This window comes from Ambystoma mexicanum, chromosome 4p (genome assembly GCF_040938575.1).
Source record: "Ambystoma mexicanum isolate Mex_15411 chromosome 4p, UKY_AmexF1_1, whole genome shotgun sequence".
NCBI lineage: Eukaryota > Metazoa > Chordata > Amphibia > Caudata > Ambystomatidae > Ambystoma > Ambystoma mexicanum.
This window is the reverse complement of record NC_090927.1, coordinates 555,459,575-555,487,513: the sequence shown is the minus strand read 5'-3', so window position 1 is coordinate 555,487,513 and position 27,939 is coordinate 555,459,575. Positions and strand designations below refer to the sequence as shown.

Below are 27,939 nucleotides of genomic sequence, written 5' to 3'. Positions count from 1 at the left end.
ACTGATAAAGAGCTAAAAGAAGGTTTGGAAATGTTTTTCCATTTATGCATTCTTCCGTAACTATCTCTGACTTTTTACACTGTGGCCTTTTTTCTGAGAAGAGCTCATGCTCCTTACCCATGCTCCTTACCAGCTGAATGCAGCTGGACATTGTTATTGAGGACTGCAGAATTGTTGTCTTAATTGTTGTCTTAAGTAAAGACACTTGGAATCCATTTGGAATCCTCTTTTGGTGCGGATGCACATGTTAACAACATTGTTAAACATTCACAGTATGATTTGCGTCTTCTCAGACAGATCAAGCATTTTGTTTCTGATAAAAACTGTGACACTTTTTCTTGAGCTATTGTTCTGCCTAGGATTGATTATAACGATGGCCTTTTGGCTGGTGCTAATAAAAGTATCTTTCAAAGGCTTGACGTCATGCAGAATGAGGCAGTTGGTATTGTGAGAAACATCCCTCATAAAGGTCGACATCTCAAAATTTAGAAAAAAACTGCACTGGCAGCCTGTGGCTCATAGAATACAGTTGAAGACAATTACTTTGGCTCATAAACGCCTTTATGGCAAGGTTCCCCTTTATTTTAAGGAAAGCTTAGCTAAATGTGAGCCAAGAAGAGCTTTGTGCTCTAGTAATACTCATTTTATTTTTCATCCCAGGATCCGGTGCATGAATGGAAATGGCTGGTCTTCTTCAGTACAGGCAGCAATTGCCTGGAACTCTCTGCCAAAAAGCTGGGCCTCATTACAAGTTTGGCGGTAGCCTTGCCGGTAAATCTGACAGGCTGCCACCAAACTTGTCAATTTTTCTGGCCCCTGGCAATGGGGAAATACAGGGTCATTACAACCCTGGTGGACCCTATATTTCCCCATTGCCAGGGGCCGGAATCTTTAGCCTATAGGGCTCAATGGGAATGAGGAGGCCGGAAGCACCGGCACCATTCAGAATGGTGCAAGTGCATCCGACATGCTCAGCTCGTGGGTGCCATTCTGCCCGCCAGGTCGGACCTGGCGGGTAAAAAGGCACCCGCGAGCAGAACTCGTAGTTTGCTGGTCCGGTGACTATGGTACCGGCAAGCTTACTGGTACTGTAGTTACTGGACCGGCAAACTTGTAATGAGGCCCAACTGCGTGGTCACCTCTGAGTATGACTGGAGGACCATCCTCATCCTTGAGACCCCAACTCTGCTTTAGATCTGCTGGCTTTTTCCTAGATTTTTGCTGAACTACGCAGATTAATTAACTTGCAGTAGGATTATTTGTGATGAAGCTACAGTCTCGATGTTTGGACTATATTAATCCATACAGTCTTGGCTTCTGTCCCATAGACTTAATCTGTTTTTGTTTCTTGCCCACATAATGTCCAAGTTGGGTGGTACTCATCCTCCCCCATGTCCTCCTCATTAAGTGGACTGGCAATCCTGTACTGCAAATAATCCTGGGTCACTTTATTGCCATCTTCTAAAGACCACCTTGGTTGTGCAGCTTGGGTTAGGAATCTGCTGTAGCCCAGAAGGGTTTTGGTGCACACCTACCTCAGCCATGCTGTTCATTAGTGCTGACCTCAGTCGCCTCTCTTGGGAGCATTGTCTGCTGGAAGCTACCCTGTCTTGCTCTGCAATCAATCAGAAACATCTTGGTCTTGTTCCTCCAGCTTCCTTTAAACTCCATTGGCATTGATGTCCGTCGCCACAGGTGGCCACCAATAATGTGTTGGTTGATATTTATTCTTTTGAATTATTTGGAAGTTTGTTGGTCCTGGGTTCTAGACCCTGTGTGACTAGATTCTGCTATTCAACCTGTAAAGGAACACTTTTACCCACTTGGTTGTTATGCCATTCTTAAACTCTATATTTGGGACCTGCCAAAGGCAGTATTTCATTCTGTGCTATTCAAGATACTTACCAACAGGGGTCCCCATGTTCTGCTCTTGTGGTTTCCTGCAGGTCCCTATAAACCACATTTTGCTGACATTTAACAATGGTCTAAACACATGTTTGCATTGCTTCTCTCAAACTGCTCTGGGCTTCAAACCTCTAACTGAAACTTTTATAGGAATCTCCTCTGAAGTCCTCTGGTGTTGATAACATCTTTCTTTGCACATATGCATTAGAACAGACTTGCCTGTCTTTTCTTCTGAACGTGTGCCTATTTTATTTATGCTGTTACTTCCTATCAGTACATTTTCTTCAATTTATAAACTCCTAAATGGTGACTCGTGAAGGTACTCCACTAACAATCACTTTTGTTTCTGGCACTGCTAGTGTTCCAGGAGTTTACTGCCAAGAAGTAGAATGTTCTCTGATATTCCTGATTTTCTATGAAGTTCCATCAATGAATTCCTGCCTACTGAAATGTGCTTATGAAGTATGTTTTCCCTTTCCATGGCAGCCAGTGAAATAAAATACGGAAAAAGCAAACAAAATGGCCACCATGCTAAGAGAAGGGACTACACATAGAGCCTTCTTCCTTACCATGGTGGCCATAAAAAAGATAGGAAAAAAAGTAAACAAACAAAATGGCCACCATGAGAAAGAAGAAGGGACTTCTTCCTTTCCATGACAGCCTGTCGCAGATCGGGAGCGGACCCTCTGGGACTGAAGTGTTCCCAGAGCTTCCACTCTGAAAATGGACAAAAAAGAAGAAATGTGGGTGTGGGAGAGCGGGAAGGAAATTCTGTGGATGGGGTGGGAGAAGTCCTACCCATTTCCCCGGCGAGGGCAGATGGAGGCCGCCGTACCCGAGGAGGCTCAGGGCAGCAGGTCTACCACATGGTAATGCCCGCATTCTGAGCCTCCTCATTGGCTGGGAGGCCACCACACCCCCATCGCCTGGTTCTAGTTAGAATACAGCATGTGTTATTAATGATTTGTAAAAAATGTGTTCTGATATCTTTGTGTCCAGGGTAGGACTGGGCCATAAAATTGTCTTGGGCACCAATGAAAAAGTGGCCCACAGTTGCAAATGGCTATTCACTCCTTTTGTGACACTGTTTGAACAGTAAACAAGGGGGAGGTTTTTGATAAAATGTGATGCAAATTGGGCATTTTAAAGACTATTTAGTCAGCAACACTGGTCAAAACTACTGGCCACATAATGAAGTAACTCATCAAAGTGGCCCACATTGGCCAAAAAAGTGGCCCACTTTGACCCAAACAAAAGGCCCCTGCCATTATTTAGCATTGTTGGTTCCTCCATGGGCCTATTGCCTATAGGACAGTCCGAGCTTGTTTGTGTCAGATAGCCAGGTGTGTCTCATCACATGGTGGGGACAAGGGACCTGCTCCCTTTTAACCCTCCTACTATGCTGTTTCTGGCCAGCGTGTTCCATGGTGCACACATTCTCCAATATGTTTACAGAACATGAAAGACTGTATTCCATTAGAATAATATGATTATGTGGAATGTGATGTTATGGTCCAGCGAGCGAATGCAAGTACCGTTATTTTTTCTTAATACAGCATTAATGTTGGTGGCCCACGCATTTAATGTTGATTAATCACCACGTAGGCAAACACAGGGTGAAATCACGGACCATTTACATTATATTGTCGTTAATTGGTCAATTAAACAAAGTAAATGTTAGAATATGTGAGGGGTCGATGCCACATCGTAGCTTATGAAGTTCAGACTAATTAATAGTCATCTTCATTTTGAAGGTCAGAGAAGTGCTCAAAAGAATACACAATAAGTACAGCTGGATAACACCCGTGCTCTCCACCTGACCAGGACTACAACAATTACAGCAATTGAAAATCAGTAGACTCAAAGTAAGGGAACGGTGTGCTACATTTAAGGAGAGATAACTTCCGACTCTGTTCTTTAGATTTCATGTAATTTACAGTCCAAGGCATGTACTTTAATTGTTGAAATTTATTTTTCCATGTAAAACCTGTTTTGCTAAATAATAATAGTAATAATAATAATGATGAAGACAATAATAATTATTTGAATATCACGCTTTTATATATACATCCCTAAGGTAGTTTTCTTCCATTTCTGATTTATGTAACTGTTACAAAGGATATTTCAGGACGCTTCTGGTAGGCTACTGCATAATTTCTTATATTGCAGTTATATCAAGTTCCTTATAATGAACTGCTGTGGGTCAGAAGAAGGACACAGACTCTTTGAGGTCATTTTAACTAAGGTTTTATTAAATACAAGTCAAAAAGGCCTAGCTAGCGTTATGGCTATAGGGTGTTCGCTACCTAAAGAATAATTAAGGTGCTCGGCAGTCGTCTTTTCCTCAATGTCCAAAAATAATCTCTCCACCATCCAAAACTACTACTATCTAACCATGTCACTATAGTAACAAAATATTTCTTACATTGGACGATTTGTATTCCACTTTAGGCAAGTCTTTGCTTTGTTCAACTTGTTTGCTTGTATAGATCAGGCGGGCCTTTAACTTCTTGTATTCCCTCTTTCTTATCTCACACTCCTTTTCTTTAGTGGCCCATTTGTTTTCTTTTCTTTCCAGGATAGGAATATAGTCTCTGGTTCATCCTTTCCTTTGCAAATTTCCGTATCTTTCTTTTACTCAAAGTGTTCATATTCATTAAGGTTAGCATTGGGCTTCTCTTACTTGCATTCACCTCCTCTCTTGGGAACGCTATTCTTTATTTCCTTGCATTATCAGAGTTCACTTTTAGTAGTGTTGATTCACACTCTTCAGTGCACTTGCAAGCCAGCTTCCTCTGTATCCCTCCCCTGCGTTAATCACATTGCTTCAGGTTTCCCCAATATCTCACCAGGGTGCCGCATAGCCTTCAGTGGCTTCCCTCAGATGGTCTCTGCATTGTTGTGCAGGCCAGTTGCCAGCTCTGGTACTCTCAGGATCATGCCACAGCCATTTCTTCTCCTTTCAGACTCTCCAGTACGATGACTGTTCAGCGTTCTGACTGTTAACCTCAAGAGAGGACAATCCCTGCTTGGATACACATTCCCCTCTCTCTCATCGTCCTCATTCTCATTCTCTAGATGGCAAGTTTTCTCCTTTCAATCATATCATTGCAGGGGTTTGGTTTCTTTTCCTTAAAGAGACATTTTCTCTTTCTCCTAAAGAATAGCACCCCCCAGCATCTTCTTTGTCCCAGTCTTGATACTTGGCAAGATTTGGTAGTCCAACGCTTGCCATTAGGTGCACTGGTGAACGGATTTCCTCACAGGATTGGGGGTCCTTGTCTCCCAAAGTGGAAGTCTCTCCCGGTGAAGTCGCATTTGGCTGGAACCATAGGCAGGGTGATGCAGAAGGGGCTCACCTCCTTCGCCTCACAGGGGGGTCCCCCTTGTGGAGAAATGACAAATTCCTTAGATGTGTCAGAGAACCCCCTGGCTCCCACCACCCAAGCTTACACTTTCCAACTGCCTGGGCAGGAAGAGCAGCACACTAGCATCCTCTCACTCACACATCAACATTCTCACCTTCCAACATTTTCTCTGACCTCACACATTTCAAGCAAACTCACATGCATCCATCCAGCAAATCACATCACAACACACCTCCCTTCCTTAGCAGACATGTACTTTCAAATCACGTCACAACATACCGTCTTTCCTTACCAAACACACACACTAAGAGCACTACACAATACAGCTCGTACATCACACGTCAATCATAAAGAGCAACTAGGCATACACACATACCCTTTGAATCGCCTTCAGGGTAGTGCCAATGTTTACCCTTGACCCACCGCCAAGTGTAGTCCGAAACTTGCACCTTTGACCCACCTCCAAGTATAGTCTCTGCCTAATCGCGGGAATGTGTCCCTTTGGTCCAAGTGGTACACCCCCCTGTGAGGTGAGGGAGGTGCTCCCACTTCACAATATCCTTCCTTTGGGGACAAGGACTTCCATTCTTGTGCGGAACTCCCTAGAGAACAGTTTAAAATTAATTAACTCCTGTACAAAAAGGCTCAAATGCTGGTCCAGGAGAGAGGCTGGATGTGCAATATCCTGTAGTTGTGTGAGTGCGAGGAGTGGAAACAGATGTGCTGCAACCTGTAGCGAGGCGGCAGAGAGAAACGAAGTTGGATGTGTGGCTTCCTAGATCAGAGGGAGAGAAATAGACAGAAAGGGGTTATGTGGTCGAAGGGTCCCCGAAACAAATCATGTCACAACAGCAAGCATGGAACAAACCGGTATATAAAATACCAAATGGCCATTTCAGAAGACAAGACAGAGAAAAGTAGGTTAAAGGACACAAGAGACCAAGCTGAAGAGCGAGAGAACTGGCCCAGATCCAGTAGAAAACCCAGTGACATTATCCTTAAGAGCATCAGGTAATAGGTAAAATGGGAGCCGAGGAAGGGGGACACAGAATTATTATTTATGTCATCATACTATCAAGATAAAGAGACTGCACTATTAAAACCCTTTGCACTGATTCCAGTTATGACACCATTCACACGCTTAAGGGATCCTGTGGATTCTCACCAGCAAGCCATTGTAGTCAGTTAAGAATTCTATGTGGTCCAGCTCGTCTGACCTTTCCTTCATCCTAGCTACAGCAAATTGGTGAACCTGTCCAGTTTGACCAATATCTTCCATAACGCTTCAAGAGGGCCAGGAGGATAGCTCAGGGATAGTGTGCTTGTCTTGAAAGCAAGACAATTCAGAGCATCACAGGTTCAAATCCTGGTCCTGCGCATAGATTCTGGTCTCTGGTATTGAGCGTGTTATAAAAGAGGAATTCATGTAATTAATGTTCTGAACCTCTTATCATGTGCATTGCCCTCTTACAGTCCAACTGATGTCTGCCTCTTTCCTGCCTGTGCTGCTGTTGATATGACTATGTTAGATACCACAACATTTTTCACTGGATGTATCTTTATTTGTAGTATTTGGAGAGTGATACAACACTGTCAACAGCTATTCTTCAACATTGGAAATCCCAAGAGTGTAAGATGGGACCTTCAGAACTTAAATTGAATAAATCTGTATTGATGTAAAACAAAAGTGGGTGTTAGCAGATGTTCATGGTTAACATCATATGTTTCCTTGCCCTTACATATTAGTACTTACGGGTCAGTGATTTTTAGACAGTCTCCCTATTCCCAAATGGACTGTGAAGGAATGTAACAGAAACACAACCTCTATGTGGTTTATCCTATGTATATATTGAAGCTGCATATTACGTTTTAGTTGTAATGTTTCCAGTTCACCATTCAGCTACGGGTGTGTTTTGGGATTTTGCACAAGAATATGTATTCACTCTATGCAGAGTGATGCTCTGAATTGTCTTGCTTCCAAGACAAGCACATCTATGCAGATGAAAATGAATGTTACTCAACGTCTGCGCCAGAATAAGAATACCACATTTAACTACACAGCATATTGTAAACGCTTTAGCATAGTTACGTTTATTGGAGGAGAAACAACCATATTTGTTTTTTATACTAAGATTAAATCTTTCAATAGCACCCTTTAGCAGATGGCATTCATCCACAGATCGCCTCTGCCTATTAATGGGCAGGTGGACACTTGTAATGCAATCTCTGCAAGAATCAAATCTAAAAAATTGGAAATGCCCAACTTGCCACAAAACTTTTGCAAAATTATCCATCTGAAACCCACATCGCTTAAATGTTTACTGTATTCAGGTGATCTGGGTTCAGCCCACAATTTTAATACTTCCTCACCTCTTCCCTCTTGACCTCTACTTCCAAACGCCTCCTCCTCAGTGACTTCAACATTCTCCTTGACGCTCCTGAATCAGCCACTTCACTGTTCTGTGACCTCTGTGGCTCCTTCTTTCTTACTGTTCTTCCTTCAGGTCAGACCCACTCAGATGGACACACTTTGGATGCCTTCATCTTTGAAGACATCCCTATCGCTAACCTGGTCATCACCCCCTCTTCTGGTCTGACCACTCCCTCCTCTCCTCCAAATTTGGGCCCCTCAGCCCTCTGTCTGAGCTGCCTCCCACACTACCAGCCTCCTTTGCCATCATTCGACCGATGAAATGACTGTCAGTCACTGCTTTTGCTTCCACTTTCATCCCCCCCACTCTTGTCTCTGATTATTCTTCTGACGCTGTCCTTGCTACCTTCATCTCTCCATCTCTAACATCCTTGACATTGTTGCCTCTGTCATGAGGATCCACTAGAAGCCTGCCTTCAAGTGTAATGGTTGATAAGACTCTGATCTAGCTTCGCTAAAACGTAAGTGCAGAGTTGCTGAATGGAAGTGGAAGACTGTGGGTTCATCCGCTGACAAACTGCCCTGTCACCTGCTCCAAAGGCACTATTGTTTTTCTATCTGCACCAAGAAAAGGATCCACATCTAAGCCCACATCACTGGAGCCACTAACAACATGGCTGCATTTTTCAAAATCTGCAAGGAATTCACCTTTTCAATTGCAGTCTCCACCTCTCTCCTACATTCCCAGGCTCTCTGCACCATGCTGGCCTCCCATTTCACTTCTAAAACTCAGGTCATCCTCTCCTCACTCTCCTCCACACCCATCTCAGCTCCCGCCTCTACCCACCTACTTTCATTGGCTCCCCTCCCAGACCCAGCCACACTCTGCTCCCTCATGCCCATTACACCTGATGATGTCTCTAAAGTTGTCCGCTCTATGAATGTCTCCTCCAAACAGGCGCTCCCATGCTCTTTCAGAACCAGTAAAGACAACATCTCGTTAATTGCCCTGGATCTTGCCAATTTCTGTAACCACTCCATCACCACTGGCTCTTTCCCAGTATCCCTCAATCACGGCCTTGTGCACCCTCTCCTAAAAAAGATGTATGCTAACCCCTCCTGCCTGGCTAATTATCGCCCTATCTCTACCAGCCCCTTCACTCCTGGAGAAGTTGGTCCTCCACCAACTGATCCGTCATACTGAACTTGTTGGTTGCCTCCATCACCATCAATCTGGATTTCGGGCATCAAGAGGCACAGAAACTACTCTCCTGAACACCTGTGAAGACAAGCTAAGAAAATCTAGACTCTAACTCTCCTGCATTTCTCATTCTCCTTGATCTCTCCTCTGCTATCGACATGGTCAACCATTCTATCCTCTGAAAATGGCTCTATGATTCCGTTGGCATTACGGACCAGGCACTGGACTGGCTGATTTCTTTCTGCAGTAACCACCCTTCCCAGATACAAATGGGCCTTTTCTCCTCCACCACCTCACTCCTTACCAGCAGTGTTCCCCAAGGCTCTATCCTATCAATGTGGCTATTCAATATCTAGCTCACCCCCTTGCTCACCTAATCTCCTCCTTCACTCCTCATTTCCATTGTTGTGATGATCACACACAGCTCTCCTTCAAACTTCTCTCTACTACCTCCTCTTCCCCCTCTCTCATCCCTGATTGCCTAACTGCTATCCAGGCATGGTGTGCATCTAACAATCTCAGTCTTAATGCCAGTAAGATGGCAATCCTTCTAATTGGGACACCTGCACACTGTTTCCTGTCTACCCTCTGGCCACCCTCCATGGGCCCTCTACACTCACCACCCCGCGAGGCAAAAACCTTGGGGGAATCTTCAACTCCTCTCTCTCCTTCACCCCTCACATCATAGACTTTGGCAAGAAGGCCCACTTTCAGCTTCACTTCCTTAGAGGCATTCTCCCTTTCCTCACCTTCTCCCAGAAGCTCAATGTCTCCAGAGCTCTGGTCCTCTCTAGGCTGGACTACAACAGCCTCTTCCTCTATCTCCCCCTTTCATCCTTATGCCCGCTTCAGCTAATCCAAAATAGGGCTGCAAGACTAATCTTTGGCCTCAGGCCCTGGGACCATATCTCTCCAGCCCTTAAACCTATCCACTGGCTCCCATTGGCTGAGAGGATGAAATAAAAGACCCTCTGGATCACCCACAATGCTTTCTGGGGCCATTGTTCTCGTTACCTCCACATTTCTCTCCCTAAATACATCCCTGCTGGAGACCTCTGCTCCTCTAATTCCAACTCTCTTCGGCTGGCGTATCTCTCTGGAATAGCCTCCTTTCCCCTCTCAGACTTGAGCTGGACCCCTTTAAGTTCTGAAAACTTCTGGGGGGGTGCTGTTGCGCACATCTAAGATGGCCACCTAGGTGGAGAGCTCCGGCTCGATCGAAATCCTTTCATCTATAAATCCTTCCAGTTCTGAATTGGCTGACGGACATGTGCAGAATATCAAGGGGGAAGGTTTGTAGCGGACGAAGAGCTGCGGAGTAACCGCCCGTGAGTTCCAGACGACTTCCATTCGAGCCCAGGGCTCACACCGGCAGGTCGGCCAGGTGGGGGAGGGGCAGCCCACCAACACACAAACACTGCCGGAGGGCGGCGACACTCTGCTTTCTCTTCTTGCCTGTGCGAAGACAAGTACTCGGACCTTCCTGCACCAGGCTCCGGCGAAAATATCCTACCAAGTGCTCGAGGGTACGACGTGACAGCAATGTGTTCCCCTCAGATCCGGTTCCCCCCCCGCGGCTAAGTCCACCTGGGATGTTGCTGGTGAAGTAAGTGGGCCGCTGGGGAGGGGGGACGCAAGGGAACGGTGCCTCCGTGCACGATACATCTGGATCCTCACGAGAGTGGGGGAGAACATTACAAAATTGATTTAGAAGAATCTTGCCGCCACAGCACCATCGAAGGGGGGTTGACGCTGCGGGAGGGAATGCAGCCTGGCACCGATGATCATTTTTTGAAGCGGTACACCCTACCCCCGGTGTCTCCCAGGGATAAAGATTACTTGCCGCTGTGGACAAATACTGCGGGAGTCTAACAAAAACACCCCTGGGGTGAGAGTGTACGTCTGGGGTGAGGCTGAAGCTATCCCCACACCGGCATTGCGGTGCGCCCTGAGCCTGGATGCGGGACAAAGGCTGTGCTGCCACCATACAGCATAATCCAACACTGGTCGCCAGCAACATGCATACGTGGGAGAGCACAGTCCACCCCAAAAGTGACAACGTCGCATAGTGGGCCGCACTGAGAAGAAAGCTGTAGGGGGAAGAAAGACCGGCCCAATGGATTCCTTTACCAGCTCCCAGCCACAGGAGGCATCAGGAGGGGCACCACAAATATCCGAAAAATGAGATGCCGAGTCTTTGGACCGCTTGGCAACAATTGTACAAAATGCGTTCCTGGCTGTCAACGTCAAGTTGGACGATATAGTGGCGACGATTGGGTCCCTGAAGGCCCGGGTGGAAAAGGAAAGCGCACGCATTTCGGAGGCGGTAAACAGAATAAGCTCAAATGAAGATGTGATTTCTCAGCATGGCCGAGATATAGCTCTTCTTCAAACCGAACTGCGCAAAACCCAGAACAAGTGCGAAGATCTTGAATCTAGGTCCCGCAGAAATAACGTTCGCATTGTTGGGGTCTCGGAATTGTTTGGCAAGGGCTCCATGGAAAGACAGGTGGAAGAACTACTGAAATCGGTGCTGGGAGCAGAATCCCTTTCGAACCACTTCCTCGGCGAGAGAGCTCACCACACGCTTGCACCTCCTCCAAAGCCGTGAGCACCACCCCGCACCATCATTGCGCGCCTTCTAAATTACAGAGATAGGGACACAATACTCCATCTATCCAGAGCAAAAGGAACACTAGAGAACAGAATTCATATATATCCTGACTTTTCCGCGACCATACAAGCGCAGCGCAGGTCCTATGAAATGGTTAAGAAACAACTACGGCTCTGTGGTGTCCCTTATGCTTTAATTTTCCCGGTGAAGATGAGAATTCAACACAGAGTGAGAGCCCACTTCTTTGAAAACCCTTCAGAGGCCATGGCATATGTGGAGGCCTCCATCCTGCTTCCCCCTAGAGACCGAATGAGGGATCAAAATGTGAGACCCAATCCTGGTGAGGACTGAATTGATTTGGCGGGCAGATGAGTCTGCGCCTTCCCTGCAGTGACTCTGTCTTCATAAGTCAGCACAACTGAACTGGAACAAGATCCGTTGTTGTCGGGCTGTGGAGCCTCCTCCGTGGGTGCCCAGATGGCAACATTAGCAGACCATATGGAAAGGTCCACAAGCTCAGTTAAAAAGCCCATCGGACAAGTTTTGCGTGTCAATGGGCAGCATCGTCAAGTTTGGGGAGATGATGCGAGTGGGGGGCCAAGATACCAGGAAACAGTTAGCTATGCTGAGCTATCGGCAAAGTGGGGGAGGGGGGAAAGTTGCACTGTTTTTAAGTTTGTTTTGAAGAGTATGTGGTCTCGGGGTTGCGATTGCTGCTCCTGTAATGTGAATATTGGGAACGGTGGATGACATGGCAGGTAATAATACATATGGAAATAACGGTACAGGGGGGTTGAAAATATCAGTTCTGTCTTGGAATGTAAGGGGATTGAACAACCCAATGAAGGCCAGGAAGGTTGGCAATTATGTTTCTAGACATCACCCTCAAGTCGTGATGCTGCTAGAAACTCATGCAATAGGTGCAGTGAACGAAAATGTGATGCCCAAATGGGGGAAGACACAGTATTATACAAATTACTCGTCTCAGTCCAGGGGGGTTATCACTCTCATACACCCCTCGCTGGGGTTCTGGGTAGCGGGACACAAGGTGGACGTGCAGGGCAGATATGTTCTGAATGGGGGGAAATGGCTGGGAAACATGTAACATTGGTGAATACATATGGCCCTAACATAGACGACCCAGACTTCTACTTAAATATATATGAAACCCTTAACAAACTTTACGCTTCTTCCATAATATGGGGGGGACTGTAACATGGCCCTGGACCCTACAACAGATAGATCTAGTGTGAAAATGAGGACACCCACTAGAGTGGCGCAGACGCTGGGGCAACTTCTTTCACAAATGGCACTAATAGATGTATGGCGCACATTACACCCAGACATTAGACGGTACACCTACTATTCATCCGTCCACAACAGTGAGTCACGAATAGACTATTTCTTTGCATCACAGGGCCTTTCCGAGATGCTGCACAGCTGTGAAATCTTACCTCATACTATGTCTGACCACTGCCCAGTCACACTGGAGTTTTGGTTGAGGGATGTTCCCAGACCAGCTAGGAGATGGAGAATGCCGGGTGGGATGCTTGGTGACCCTGGGGTAGTAGAATCCCTACACGAGGTAATAACAGAATTCTTTACTAATAACCTTGGGTCGGTGACGCGGGTCTCCACTGTCTGGGAGACTTTCAAGGACTGGGCTAGAGGAGCACTCCTGTCGAAATCTACTGGCCTCCTGAGGGGAGTGAGGAGGGAGCTGGAGGAGGTGGAAAATGCCCCAAACAACCTTGAGGAAACCTATAGTCGCACACACGATAGGAACACCCTAGCCGAAATCCATGAACACATCCGTGATTTCAATGACCTGGCCACCAGAGAAACACAGTATATGCCAGCCTGTTCAGAGCACACAGGTATGGCGAGGGCAATAAGGCGGGTAGAACACTGGCTAATCTGATTAAGCAGGAGCGACAGCCACAACCTATTACTAGTATTCAAGATGCGAATGGCGAGGTCAAAACAAGCGAGGTGGGTATAAATGGTGAATTTGTCCAATTTTATCAAACACTGTATTCCAACAGGGATACCAAAACGACCACTGAGATTATGGCATACTTAACATCATTAGGGCTCCCACAACTCCCACTTGAAAACAAATTGGCCATAGATCAACCAATCACTGTGGAGGAAATGGAAGAAGCAATCATGGGGCTGGTGTCAGACAAAGCACCGGGTTCCGATGGGCTGGGGGCTGATTTTTAAACTAACTCCCATGCTACTGGGGCCTGGGAGGAAGCCCTAGAGGGAGGCATACTACCCCCGACAATGAGGGAAGCCATCATAACCGTATTACCTAAACCCCAACACCCACCTAGCAACATGTCATCATACAGGCCCTTATCACTTATCAATGTCGATGCCAAGATATTTGCCAAGGTTCTGGCGAACCGGATGGTACCATTGATCTCGACATTGGTCCATCCTGATCAAAATGGGTTCATTCCCCTGCGATCCACTGCATTGAACCTCCGTAGATTATTTGGTATAATGGCCCAGATTGATCCCAGGAGGAGTGCTGCTGCCGGTGCCCTTGATGCCGAAAAAGCGTTCGACTCCGTGTCCTGGAAATATCTCTTTAGTGTATTGGAAACATTTGGGGTGGGACCTACTTTCATTGGGTATGTACGGCTGCTCTATGCCGCTCCAGGAGCCAGAGTATGCACCAACAGAACCATCTTCGAGATGTTTCAATTAGGGAGGGGCACAAGACAGGGATGCCCCTTCTTGCCCATTTTGTTTGCCTTCACTATCGAGCCAATGGTAGCTGCTGTTAGACTAAGGCATAGGGACAGGGAAATAAACATGAAAGGCGCGATCCAACTGATTTCGCTCTATGCGGATGATACACTCCTATACGTCCGCGAACCAGAGAAAAACATAGAGCCCATTATGACAGACATACATGAGTTTGCAGAGTATTCGGGGTATGTCATCAACTTAGCCAAGTCGGAAGTATTTCCGCTCACGCCGTCCACTGAATGCCCTATGAATATGTGCGGCCTGAAACGGTCAGAACAGCATATCAGATACCTTGGGGTGCTAGTGTCCAGAGATAGGCAAATCCTTTACGCGAATAACCACGAGAAGGCACTGCAGACGTTGAGCAGTAAGCTACAGATCTGGGGACGCCTCCCCATATCCTTATATGGCCGAATCGCCTTGCTCAAAATGATAGTCCTCCCCAAACTATTATATTTTTTTGTAAACATACCAATATGGCCGGGCAGAGAATTTTTTACTAAGCTATGGTCGTTAATAGTAACCTTCATGTGGAATGGTAAGGCGGTGAGAATTGGGTGGGAAAAAATGACAGAGCCCTATGATACCGGAGGTATGGCTGCTCCAGACTTTGAGCTTTATTACCTGGTTGCCAGGCACAATTTGCGAAGTATTGGTATGAGGTCTCTGGGGAAACACCACATACGTGGGTGGAGGCGCACACTATATCCCCAGTGGACATTAGGTCAGTCATATTCAATACAAGATGCAGGGACACTTGCGATTATGACCGGGTCAGCTGCACAGTCCGTGCTTGGGGCGCATTGTTTAAGAGGCTAAAGCTGGAGACACCATATAACTCGGAGGTCCCCCTGTGGATCTTTCCGGGTATCCCCCCCACGTTTGATGTGGGTATTCAGGAGGCCTGGGACCCCCACATGGAAATGAGGGTGGGCAATATTTTTATAGATGGTAAATTTGCAACTAAGGAGGATTTCGTGAGAGCGATGGGGGGTGGACCACTCAAAATATTGCAATACTATAGAGTAAGGGCCGCGTTTCAGAAGAGGTGGCCATTGTTCCCAGATGAACCTCCCCAACACCCCTGCACACAGCTCATCACCATGAATGCAGACTGGGTATCTCTAAATTGTATGCAGCAGTGCAAACCCACACCTCTACAATAAACCAGTTCAAAGACAAATGGGAAACAGACCTGCAAATGCCCATCCCGGAAGATAAGTGGAGCAGATAATGTGCACTGATGAAAAATGTTTCATTAAATGCGGGTCTACGCTTGATACAATTTAAACTCTTAAACAGGTTGCATTACACGCCGGCTAAGATGGCAAAATTTGGTGCAGAGCATGGGGGGGAGTGCCCCAAATGCGGGGCTCAGTCTGCGGGCTCCTTTCACATGTACTGGGAGTACCCTGCCCTTCTGAAATTCTGGGGGGAGGTGGCTGAGCTATTGGCTGAAATCACGCATATACCCCTGCTATTAACCCCCCAGAAATACTTGTTTGGAGACATTGGCAAGTGCTCGGAGAAAACCACGAGACTATTCAATGTGGCATGCGCAGTGGCGAAGAAGTGTATCCTACAAACCTGGAAAATGTCCACACCGCCAAGCATGACCACTTTCTTTCGTGAACTGACATATGTCAACAAGTGTGAGGAACAATATGTTTTGATTCTCTCGAGTGCAAGCTGGCCTAAGAACATATGGGGTCCCTTCCGTATGTATCTATGTGATTTGCTCTCAGATGATGATGAATCCATATGTCAATTGTAAAGGTCTTTTTCTTTTTCTGCTTGTCGATTTGTGTGAATTGGTGTGAGAGAGTTGCTGTAGCTGTCAAGACCACTGTTGTTAAACAATAAAAAGAGTTTAAAAAAAAAAGTTCTGAAAACTTCTTAAAACTCTGCTTTTCTCTACATCTTTCCTCTTTCCCTTCCGTGCTAACCACCCCATTGCCTCTGAGACTGGTAGCCTGGTCCTTCATGAATCTCAAAGGTTACCTGGCCCTCTTCCAGGTCAACACCAGTACCCTCCCACCTCAGTACTACCCGTGTGGGCCCCCTGCTTGCTGGCTGTGCATCCTACCCTTGGGATACCTCTGCCCAGCACTTAGCCAGTGGCCTCCTTCCCTGGCAGCCTTTAGCACTTCCCTCCTGGACTCACCAGCACTTGTCCATTCCTTGCTCCCCCACCGCCCTTCCCTTCCTTATCTCCTGCACTTCTCTTCACTGCACTTGCATGTCCAAATGTCACAAGGCCTAGTAGGACCACGTTTTTATGTTTGCTGTTTTTTTTTTGTCTCCATTGTATTTACTCCCATTGTTCCCTACCCACCTGCCTTTTGGTGCTTGGAAACACCTTCTTAAGCATCCATGTACACCTCTCCTAATTGCCCTTAAAAGTGCTGCCCTTTTCCCTTCTCAAACTCTGGAGCATGTTCTACTGTCTGTCTTCTAGTCTTCATGCTGTCATCTTCTGCTATAGGGTCTGACTTTGTTTCACCAAGGCTAAAGTCCTAATTCTATCATTCTGGAAAAATGTAACACAAATAAGCACATACTTCATAGTTAAAAGAAAATTATTATGTCAAACCTGGCCATCTGGGACTCTTTCCATTAAATTGCCAGACGAGGTAACTAACCTCAGCTAAGGCACAAACAGAGTGTTCATATTTCAGCAAAGTGCAATGACAGAATAATACAAAGAGGCGGAATCAAGACCTGTTACTGAGAAGATGCACGTGACCCAGTTGCCATCGACTACTATAATATACATGGTTTTTGCTCAACTCCACTGAGCTACATTTATGCGCCAACACCTTGTATTGACATTTTTGAAAAGTACATGTTTAATTTGAAAAGTGTTTATGTTACACGGTTAAAAGAATGTCTTTGAGAAAGATGTGCTGCTTTGATTCATGCATCATTTTCAACAGGCACGTGTGTGTTCTTTTCTTATTCAATTTCCAAAATTGAAATTACCTTTTAAATGGAAAGGAATTGTTTAAAAATACAATCTTGACCCACAGAAAATGGCAAGTAAAGGGAAAAATAAATCCAAACTAAGGAAATCCAAATCAAGATCTATTCGGATGAGAGTGTGGCACACTTTCTGTTGCAATGTATACTGTCAACATTAAATACATTGTAACTAAATATATGTTTTGCAAATTATGTATAACATGTTTACAAGCAGTACTGATGCTGCTATGTTTGCAATATGAATTCAGTTTTCTTGATTTCTCCACAAGAGGGATGTCTCTTTATGTTTCCTTTAGTAGTTCAATCCTAACACCATAATGTAGTGTTGTCTGGTATCTCTATTTGCTTCTAGCTTCCCCCATCCAAAACTAGAGTCTTGCCAACATGATAGCTTGCTGTGAATTGTTGTATAACAAAAACAGTACATGCTATTGTAGTTGTGCGACAAAGGGGACATTAGTGCAGGTTTACTCACCTGAATTGGTTTGTTTTGTAAAAAAAAAAAACAGAAGGTGCACTTCTGCAAGGAAGTGAGCTAAGTTAACGGGACAGACTTTCTAAATATGCTCTAAGGTTAAAGTGTGCTGCTAGTGGTTACACCTGAGTTGATGTCTACCTCAGTGAGAAACTAACATAATCAGTGCCATTCTTATAGTGGGTGAATAATTCGGATATACATTCAAAAGACACACCCACGGCTACAATGTGAAATTGACACTTTTTTAGAAATACAAGTTGCACGCAGCTTCCATTTTGCCAATGAGAGTCTGTGTAGCCATTTTCAAGTTATCTTCCTGTCAGACCCTATTGACAATAGGAAGGTGGACTAAAAAGATACAGATGTAAATGTATATCTATGTCCCTACTAGTGCTAAATGATTAAGGCCATGGAAAATATAATTCAGGAAAGCCTGTTTAGTCCACGACCCGCTGCACTGGCAGCAATGGATTTTAATTTAATGCATCTATAAACTCATTTTTATATGCAATGGTCCATAAAATCTGTAGTCATTGTCCTACAATGCAGATGTATTAAAAAAAACAAAGCAGATATATTTCAATACACTCCAAGTGGAGAATTGTGTTGTGTTATCAAGAGCAGAGTTATATGTGTTTAAAAAGAAAATCAGATAATACCATTCCCTTTTATTTTTCGGTTATAAAAATGAAAAAAAAATGTTTTGGGAAAATATCACCTGTTTTCAGTTGGGCTCATCCCATTGCATAAAGTCCTCACTAATTGAACGTGTCACCTATCACCAGCATGTGACGGCAGACTTTGATAGACTGGCCTGAACCCAGCACAAACTCCTGGATATTCTTGAGCAGCTGGTGATCTGGACAATGAAACATAGTTGCTGGCAGAGCCATTCGTTATCAGGGATACATGACATGGGTGGAGCTAAGGTAGCCTGGGAGCTCTGGCACAGAAAATAAGCTGTCTACTAATGTGCATTCAGCCTGCATGCATAGCTATGCCCAGCCTCACGCAACTCAACTTGGATTATTGTCCTTTAAGAATTGATTGGAAAGAGCGTGGACCCATCTTGCAATAGTTTTTCATTGGATCTAAATGGGAGACCTGGAAAAACATATCTAAAGAACGGAAGGCAAGCATTGCTTGTTGATTTGCTGGAGCTGTTGACAGTTACATATCCCTCTCCTTAAGTGTGGAGCCACCTGATCCTCGTAGCATTCCTTGGGCAGATACACTACATTTTTGGGGAATAACCTTGAAGCCTGCTTGTAATTTGTGGGTCACTAGATCGTTTCAAACCACTGAAACATACCAAACCTTGATCGAGCTACAACATCACATCATGCATTTGACTGTTTTCAGCCATTATTAATGAATGCTACAGCTGATAAGATACTTGAGAAAGCCATTTAAGACACTGCTGTTCAAATCCTTCTATGCTGCTATTAAGCACCTTCAAGCTGCTGCATCAACTTTGAACCATCTGTCCTGAACGTTCTGTTTCCCCACCTATCAAACACAGGTTGAACCCATAGGAAGGGCCTATTGTAGAAGTCCTGCTTCTCACTGTGAAGATTTGTATACAGAACTGATGTAGAGATTGTTTGGGCTAGATGTTACCCTAAAAAATCCTAGACAAGTTAATGTTATCTAATCTTGGGACCTAAGGATTGTTTAAATCTCAATGTCTCTACCTTCTCGAAAGACATTTTCAGGACTAGACTAAAAGCTAATGTTGAGACAATTTGAATCTGCCAGTTTGACTTTGATATCAACTGTTGCTATGGAAGCGAATTTCACTTTATAGCAAGTCCCCTAAAAAAGATCCAGATGTGATTGTTAGATTCTTCACCTCTAGACATCTGTGACATTATGCCTATAACAAGCATACTGGGAGCTTGTGGGCCCCTCTTTGTATACACCCTGCATTTTACTAATACTTCACAGATCTAAGGTAGAAGAGAATTCTGCCTAGGCCGCTGATGTTATTTTACCATTACAGTATTCTTGTTGGCGATTGTTCTATAGTTGTTCATGAATTGCACCGTTAATTTGATCTATTTTTTCTCTGTGTTGCTCTTTGTTTTCTCTTTTCTTCTTTTCTTATCTACTTTTTTCTCATCTTTCTTTACTTTTATGGTAATCCAATTTGGCTGGTTCACTTTTGGTTATTGCATTTAGGAACTTATCAGTAATCCTTTAATTGGTCAATTGTCCCACTTTTTTGTCATGTTTTGTTTGCATATGATAAATAAATAAACATTAAAAAGAAAATAAAAGACGTCTGATTGCAAACATGACTTTCTTGATCTGGCTTTCACTTCACTACATGCCAGGCTGTGAAGCCTGGTCCTTGCTCTCTGTACCAACAAAGAGATCACAGCGGACACTTAGGCCAAGATTCACAAAGGACATCCAGAATAAGGAGCACATTGTGCAAGGTGCAATTGATCCTGGTGACAAAATGTGCATGCGTCTTGATACAGAGTATTCACTTTGTTTCATGAACCACATGCTCCAGATAATGTTTGTAAATCAGGTAAATAAATAACAATTTCAGACCTGAATACCATTTATTTTATGTTATGTGTACTGCACCCATCCCCAGCATAGAGGCCTTACGCTGCCTCGCTTTGTCTTGCTATCAGAAAATTGTGACCCCAACAGGGTGTGACTAGACCATAGTCTGTTGTAGTAAGGTATAGATTAGAGGGAGAGAAAGACATAGAAGTAAAGTCAGAAATAGAGTTAATAAGTAGAGATAGCTTAGTTATTTGATTCACAAGCAGTTCACTAGGGGAAGGGTTGTAAGGGAAAGATGTGTGCTTGTATGGATGTACATCCTTAGTCTGTATGTGCTTATAGAACAGGGTGAAAGCAGCATCAATTAATGTGTAGTTTGTAGTAAAACAAAGCTACCAGCATTAAGTAGTGTGTGGTTCCATGATGTGCCTGAGATGTGCTCTAGTGGGCCCATGTGAAAGTGACAAGTAGGGACAATACTGTTGTCCAAGTGTCATATATAAATTAGTGTGCTCTTTCCTTCACTACAGGTGGATTAGAATTAGAGTGGGACAAGATTTGATTTTATAAGGAAAAAGTGTAAACATGTAAATATATATTTTGCTCCACTTTTTTTCTTGTTTTAATTTCCAAACGTATGACCTTGGCTCAGAAATGGTCATTTTCATTGCTGTCCATAACCACTTATTTCACAATCACCATCTTGCATAGGCAAGCAGGACAATATCAGTGGTAGGCCCTGTGCATTTTTTTGCTCCTCCTGTGCCCCTACATTAGAGATGATATTGCTTCGGGAGCCTCAATTCTTTTTTTCTGCACTTCTCTCTGGCAAGGATTTTTCTCACAGAGAGAGAATGTGTGTGTATCATGTTACAAGTTGATATTTCTACTCTTGATTTATGTTTATATGTTGGTCTATTCTCAAAAATGTAAATTACATAACGTTCACGCATTCGTTTTTTTTCACGTCTGTGCAAAAAGTGCTTCTGATTCTCTAACGGTTTTCTGGCCAGTAAAAGTAATGTGTACACTTACCTGAAAGAATACATAAAATAAAATTAAAAATATGACGAAAATGGAATAATTGTATAAAGCTTGTGCATTCATGGAGAATGCATGGAAGAACATATTTTCACTGTTTCATCCTATGTAGTTATAAGTTACTCAGTTGAAAATGTGTTATTTTTTTCAGCCTCAATCGCAGCAACCTGCAATGATCCTGGGACCCCACAGAACGGGACTCGATATGGAGACAGTAGAGAGCCCGGAGACACAGTTACCTTTCAGTGTCACCCTGGATATCAACTTCAAGGACAGGAAATAACCACATGTGTGCAGTTGAATAATCGTTTCTTTTGGCAACCAGACCCACCAACATGCATAGGTAAGCACTCAAAGGAAACGTGCCTTGACTTGAGTACTGATAACGTACGCATTCAGTGTTAGCACTCTTCCAGTAGCATCCCACATCTTACTGTATAGAGTAGCACATTGTGTTTATTGTTCACCAGGCTCTAGGGTAGAGAGTGTATAACATTCCTTCCGAGGCATAAAGGGCTGCTTTATCTTTCCTTTGCTTACCTTTTGGTAGCAGTGTTTTCGTTAGCAGGCATAGAAGATCACCAAGTGAGTAAGGTGATGGAAGGTAATCATCTCAATTTGACCAGAGTCAATATAAGTTATGTCAAGACGGACGTAAGTTGACAAGAATTAGGTAGATTGTATCGTATCTATAGGAAAGCAAAGCAGTTGGCTGTTGTTGTTGAAGTGATACTAAGCATTATGGCTAGGGTCACCTGTGAGATCACAGAAGTTCCAAGGCTCACTGGACGTCTGGAGGTAAAACAGCTCAGCAAGTTTAGATCTCCTTTTGGATATCTGTGTGAAATGTATATCCATAGGATACTGGAGGCAGTTCATTTGAAGGTTTATACGTATACTAACAATACATTGTTAATAATAAAATAATTATTATAACAGTGATTGGAATTGTGAGGAATGTTAGGTTTAATAATGGACTATTTATTGGAAAGGTGTATACAAGAGCACAGGGACATTACTGCTGACCAAATGCAAGATTTACAGTTCAACATCGGTGCTGGGCTACCTTAAGGAAAAGGGTATAATGAAATATGTTTTTACTTTGAGACAATTCTTGGTGCACATACACAAGGGAATCTGTGTCAAGCCAAACACTCAAGTTCATTTCTGCCAGGCATTTGTATCTCTCCCTCCTATGCAAGTCAGTGAAATATTGCAGAGGGAGTATAGTTGGAGATGAGGTATCGCAACTGGAACATTACCTCTTTGTTTGGATCCTTTGGTGATTGTCTGGTTCCAGGTGCAATTTCTACTGGTGTGTCATAGGTTTCTGGGTTTCTGCCTCAGGCTTTTGAACGTAGGTCTTCTTGTGTCTTCTTGGGTCAGAGTTTTCTTTTGCTTTTGGGTTATCACTCCCTGGAAAACGGTTAGGGTTTGGATGCAAGATATTTATATTTTGCCAAGCCTGCAAAACATTGGCTAAATGATTGTCAGCCAATAGACCTGACAAATAAATAGTCCTACTTCTGTAAGTTGTGTCAAGAGTGTTCCAATGACAGGGCTCAATGGTAGTGATATAATGGGTTCATTTGATCATTTCCGATTGCTCAAGCTGTTGTTTCCCTTAATAATCATATTCTGGCTATGAATCAAACTTGTGTCGAGGAGATGTGCTGGCCATATTATAAAAACACATTATGTAAAGAAAGATAGTGCCCAGTAATATAAAGTCCAAATAGTAATGCTGTTGGACCTACCTCCATCACCTGCCATCAATGATTCTATCCCCTACCTGGACTCGATTGAGAGATCCCATTAGTAGCTAACTCCGTAAACATTTTAATTTTCGAAACCCAAGCATCTCACTTTTCTCTGTGATCTGAATATTTGTGTCAATAACACTCACAATAAAATGGTGGGACTTGTCAGCCAGCCTATATGGATTGTTCATCATCCCAGGCAGTATATGGTTAGATCCTGTTAGTGGGTCATGCTTTAGACACCTTCCTTAGCAGCATAGGAGCACAAAGGTTTTTCACCCAATTCCCATCACATAGCTGTACAGTTTAAGAGGCCGATTCATGGAATAATTAGCGCGGCGCAAGTGGGCAAAAACGTGCGAATCGCAGTGGAATAGCGAAAATCGCAGTGAACGTGCGAAAATCGCACGAAAAGCAGCGCACGTCGATTCATGGAAGGCCGTGCGCGAGAAAACCAGCGGATGTGCGAAAAAAAAGTGCGCGGCGCACGTTGGCGCACGTTGGCGCACAGGCCATCTAACAGCGTGCGCCAGGTCACAGCGAAAATCGCACAGGCCACAGCGAAATTCGCACATAGCGCGGCGCACGCAATAAAAGTAGGCGGAACACGGGCGTAACACTCGGAATGGGGAACAACTTGCCAAAACGTGGGCGTCACGGGGGAAGTACAGGGCACAAGTGCGCGGAACGCCCACACGCTCGCCTACAACACGTATTCATGGAATAGAATAGGGGAAAAAAGCGCACGCTCAAACCAGCGCACAGGCACAAACACGACCGCCACAAGAAAGGAGGCGGTAGCGTCTCTGCGGCTGTAAGAAATGTGCGCCAAAAGGTGCGCCAACAAATAGCACCTATATACTGCCATGATGAATGTCCCATACTGTGGCCCTCCAGGAAAAATGACGTGCAAAGGGGTACCCACAAACACGGACACCCGCTGACAAAAAATACGTGTGCATGTATACCGGGATGCGCGGGAAGTGTCACACGCGATTTGCAGGGTACGTGCATCACAGGGGTTCGCGTGAAGTTATACACACGATCGGGCCTGGGGGAGCGGGCTACGTGTATTACAGGGGTTCGCGTGAAGTTCCTCACGCGATCGGGCCTGGGGGAGCGGGCTACGTGTATTACAGGGGTTCGCGTGAAGTTCCTCACGCGATCGGGCCTGGGGGAGCGGGCTACGTGTATTTCAGGGGTTCGCGTGAAGTTTCACACGCGAATAGCCTGGGCGCGTGAATTTGAGGGGTGCGCGGGAAGTTCCTCACGCGATCGGGCCTGGGGGAGCGGGCTACGTGTATTACAGGGGTTCGCGGGTAGCCTGGGCGCGTGTATTTCAGGGGTTCGCGGGAAGTTCCACACGCGAATAGGCTGGGCGCGTGTATTTCAGGGGTGCGCGGGAAGTTCCACACGCGAATAGGCTGGGCGCGTGTATTTCAGGGGTTCGCGGGAAGTTCCACACGCGAATAGCCTGGGCGCGTGAATTTGAGGGGTGCGCGGGAAGTTCCACACGCGAATAGCCTGGGCGCGTGAATTTGAGGGGTGCGCGGGGAGTTCCACACGCGAATAGCCTGGGCGCGTGTATTTCAGGGGTGCGCGGGGAGTTCCACACGCGAATAGCCTGGGCCCGTGTATTTCAGGGGTGCGCGGGAAGTCCCACACGCGAATAGCCTGGGCGCGTGTATTTCAGGGGTGCGCGGGAAGTTCCACACGCGAATAGGCTGGGCGCGTGTATTTCAGGGGTGCGCGGGGAGTTCCACACGCGAATAGCCTGGGCCCGTGTATTTCAGGGGTGCGCGGGGAGTTCCACACGCGAATAGCCTGGGCCCGTGTATTTCAGGGGTGCGCGGGGAGTTCCACACGCGAATAGCCTGGGCCCGTGTATTTCAGGGGTGCGCGGGGAGTTCCACACGCGAATAGCCTGGGCGCGTGTATTTCAGGGGTGCGCGGGAAGTTCCACACGCGAATAGCCTGGGCGCGTGTATTTCAGGGGTGCGCGGGGAGTTCCACACGCGAATAGCCTGGGCCCGTGTATTTCAGGGGTGCGCGGGAAGTCCCACACGCGAATAGCCTGGGCGCGTGTATTTCAGGGGTGCGCGGGAAGTTCCACACGCGAATAGGCTGGGCGCGTGTATTTCAGGGGTGCGCGGGGAGTTCCACACGCGAATAGCCTGGGCCCGTGTATTTCAGGGGTGCGCGGGGAGTTCCACACGCGAATAGCCTGGGCCCGTGTATTTCAGGGGTGCGCGGGGAGTTCCACACGCGAATAGCCTGGGCCCGTGTATTTCAGGGGTGCGCGGGGAGTTCCACACGCGAATAGCCTGGGCCCGTGTATTTCAGGGGTGCGCGGGGAGTTCCACACGCGAATAGGCTGGGCCCGTGTATTTCAGGGGTGCGCGGGGAGTTCCACACGCGAATAGCCTGGGCCCGTGTATTTCAGGGGTGCGCGGGGAGTTCCACACGCGAATAGCCTGGGCGCGTGTATTTCAGGGGTGCGCGGGAAGTTTTACACGCGAATAGCCTGGGCGCGTGTATTTCAGGGGTGCGCGGGAAGTCTTACACGCGAATAGCCTGGGCGCGTGTATTTCAGGGGTGCGCGGGAAGTTTTACACGCGATTTCTGCACGGTACGTGTATTTCAGGGGTGCCGGGGAGTCCCACATGTGATTTGACAGTGTGGGTCCTCCCAGGTGTACCCTGTACACCCTCCACGGCCCCTGCAGGCAGCCCACACCACAGGGGACTACCCTGCATCCCTGGTCATGTCCCGCAGGCAGCCCACCCAACATGGGCATGCCCCCCAGCAAAGGCACATGTCTCCTTGAACTAATGAACACCAACACATGTCCCCTTGCACCCCCACCCCCCAGCACTGTGGGGCACATGCCAGCAGTCCCCCACCCATGTCCAACTCATGTCTCCCACCACCCCCACCCCCCAGCACTGTGGGGCACCTGCCAGCAGGCCCCCACCCATGTCCAACTCATGTCTCCCACCACCCCCAAACCCCAGCCACCAGGGTCACCCTCCACCAGGGCCCCACTCATGTCTCCCACCACCCCCACCCCCCAGCACTGTGGGGCACCTGCCAGCAGGCCCCCACCCATGTCCAACTCATGTCTCCCACCACCCCCAAACCCCAGCCACCAGGGTCACCCTCCACCAGGGCCCCACTCATGTCTCCCACCACCCCCACCCCCCAGCTCTGTGGGGCACCTGCCAGCAGGCCCCCACCCATGTCCAACTCATGTCTCCCACCACCCCCAAACCCCAGCCACCAGGGTCACCCTCCACCAGGGCCCCACTCATGTCTCCCACCACCCCCACCCCCCAGCACTGTGGGGCACCTGCCAGCAGGCCCCCACCCATGTCCAACTCATGTCTCTCACCACCCCCACCCCCCAGCACTGTGGGGCACCTGCCAGCAGGCCCCCACCCATGTCCAATCCATGCCCCCCTGCACCTGGGTCCCAACATTCCCCAATCATGTCCGTAATGCCCATCCTCCCCTGCCAAAAGGCCCAACCAACTATCACACCCAACCACATATCAAAGGCAATTACATGTTACACCCCCAATGTAAATAATGCAATTTAACACATGTCTGTCACACACAATGGCTGAAAGTGAATGTCAAAACACCCAACATGACATGCCTGAAAGCAATGAGATGATACGACACATTGAAGATTAAAAAAATAATATGTATTGAACAGCAAATAAGAAAAAACACAAAGCAAATCAAACAAAACAAGATGAATGTCCATGAAAAAATTATGAAAAAATAAAATAAGCCAATCAAGAAGATAATCCTGGGTCCATGAGCCCTACCAAATTAAACCTAACTGACTACTAACTAAAAAGGGAACTATATACAAAAAAGTGGTGCATTGTCCAATCGCAACCCAAAAAAAATTCAAAAAAACAAAGGAAACCTAACCCTAACTATACAACTATATACAAAGGCAGCGGGCTATTCGGACGGCTCACTGGTTGTTGTCATGGGCCAGGGCATCCTCGAACTCCTGCTCAATGGCTTGGAGGCGGGCATGTTCCCTGGCCCTGAGGTCCCGCAGGGATAACGCAGTGTCAAGCTCAAACTCCCTGCGAAGACCCTCGAGGCACTCAGCCCGCCTCAGCGCCCTCCGCATGGAGTCCTCTGCCCTGACCATCGTGAGCCGTTCCTCCTCTGCCCGCTGCCGCTCCGCACCTATCCGCTGGCACAACCTCTCCCACACGGAAGCCACTCCCATTCCAGGGTTCTCCTGCCCTCCGGCCGATGCCTGCACCCCTGATGTTGATGGCCCCGAGCCATGATGCCTCCCACGTTGAGCCTGCTGCTGCCTCCGACGCAACTGCCTGTGCCAGCACGACGGCATCCAGGCTGATGGAAACCACCGACGCCGTCGTGCACGTGCCCTGCCCGATGATGCCGTCACATCCTCCATCTGCTGGGGTCCAGTTGCTCTGGTGTCCACCCCTGCTGGATCTCTGACTCCCGACTGTGGCAGGGATGGGATCCCCACCGAGCTGGCTGCATTGGTCGGGGCAGGTCCACAGGGGGCCCTGGTGGCATCTGGGCTGGAAGACGGCAAGGAGAACGACTGGTGGATAGCCTGCACAGAGGAGGAGAGGGCCGCCACATTGGCCAACACATGCAGGAAACCCCCGAACATGGCCGATCCCAATTGGGCCACGTCGGCACGGTGCACTTCGTGATGACGTGCGTGCTCCTCCCGGGAAGCACGCACGGCATCACGAATCGCAGCCGTGCGCAACGCGACCCCAATCAGGACCTTCTCCGCACGGCCAGGGGTTCCCACGTCCGCAGGTGGAGGGGAGTCAGGTGACATGGACATCCCCTCTACCTGCGGACAGGCCTGGGACGGGGCATCCCTGCTGGTGCATGGTGGTGCACTCACAGGGTCAGG

At 46.7% G+C, this 27,939-nt stretch overlaps 1 protein-coding gene across 2 annotated transcripts in view; it reads left to right on the top strand.

Annotated features, from left to right (window-relative positions):
- CSMD1 (CUB and Sushi multiple domains 1) overlaps positions 1 to 27,939 on the top strand; it is a 5,442,057-nt gene that overhangs the window by 3,703,186 nt on the left and 1,710,932 nt on the right. For both annotated transcript variants that reach the window (XM_069606098.1, XM_069606099.1), the window contains exon 27: positions 21,398 to 21,589. In XM_069606098.1, coding sequence (XP_069462199.1) covers positions 21,398 to 21,589 — 192 coding nt within the window. The remainder of the gene's footprint in view (positions 1 to 21,397; positions 21,590 to 27,939) is intronic.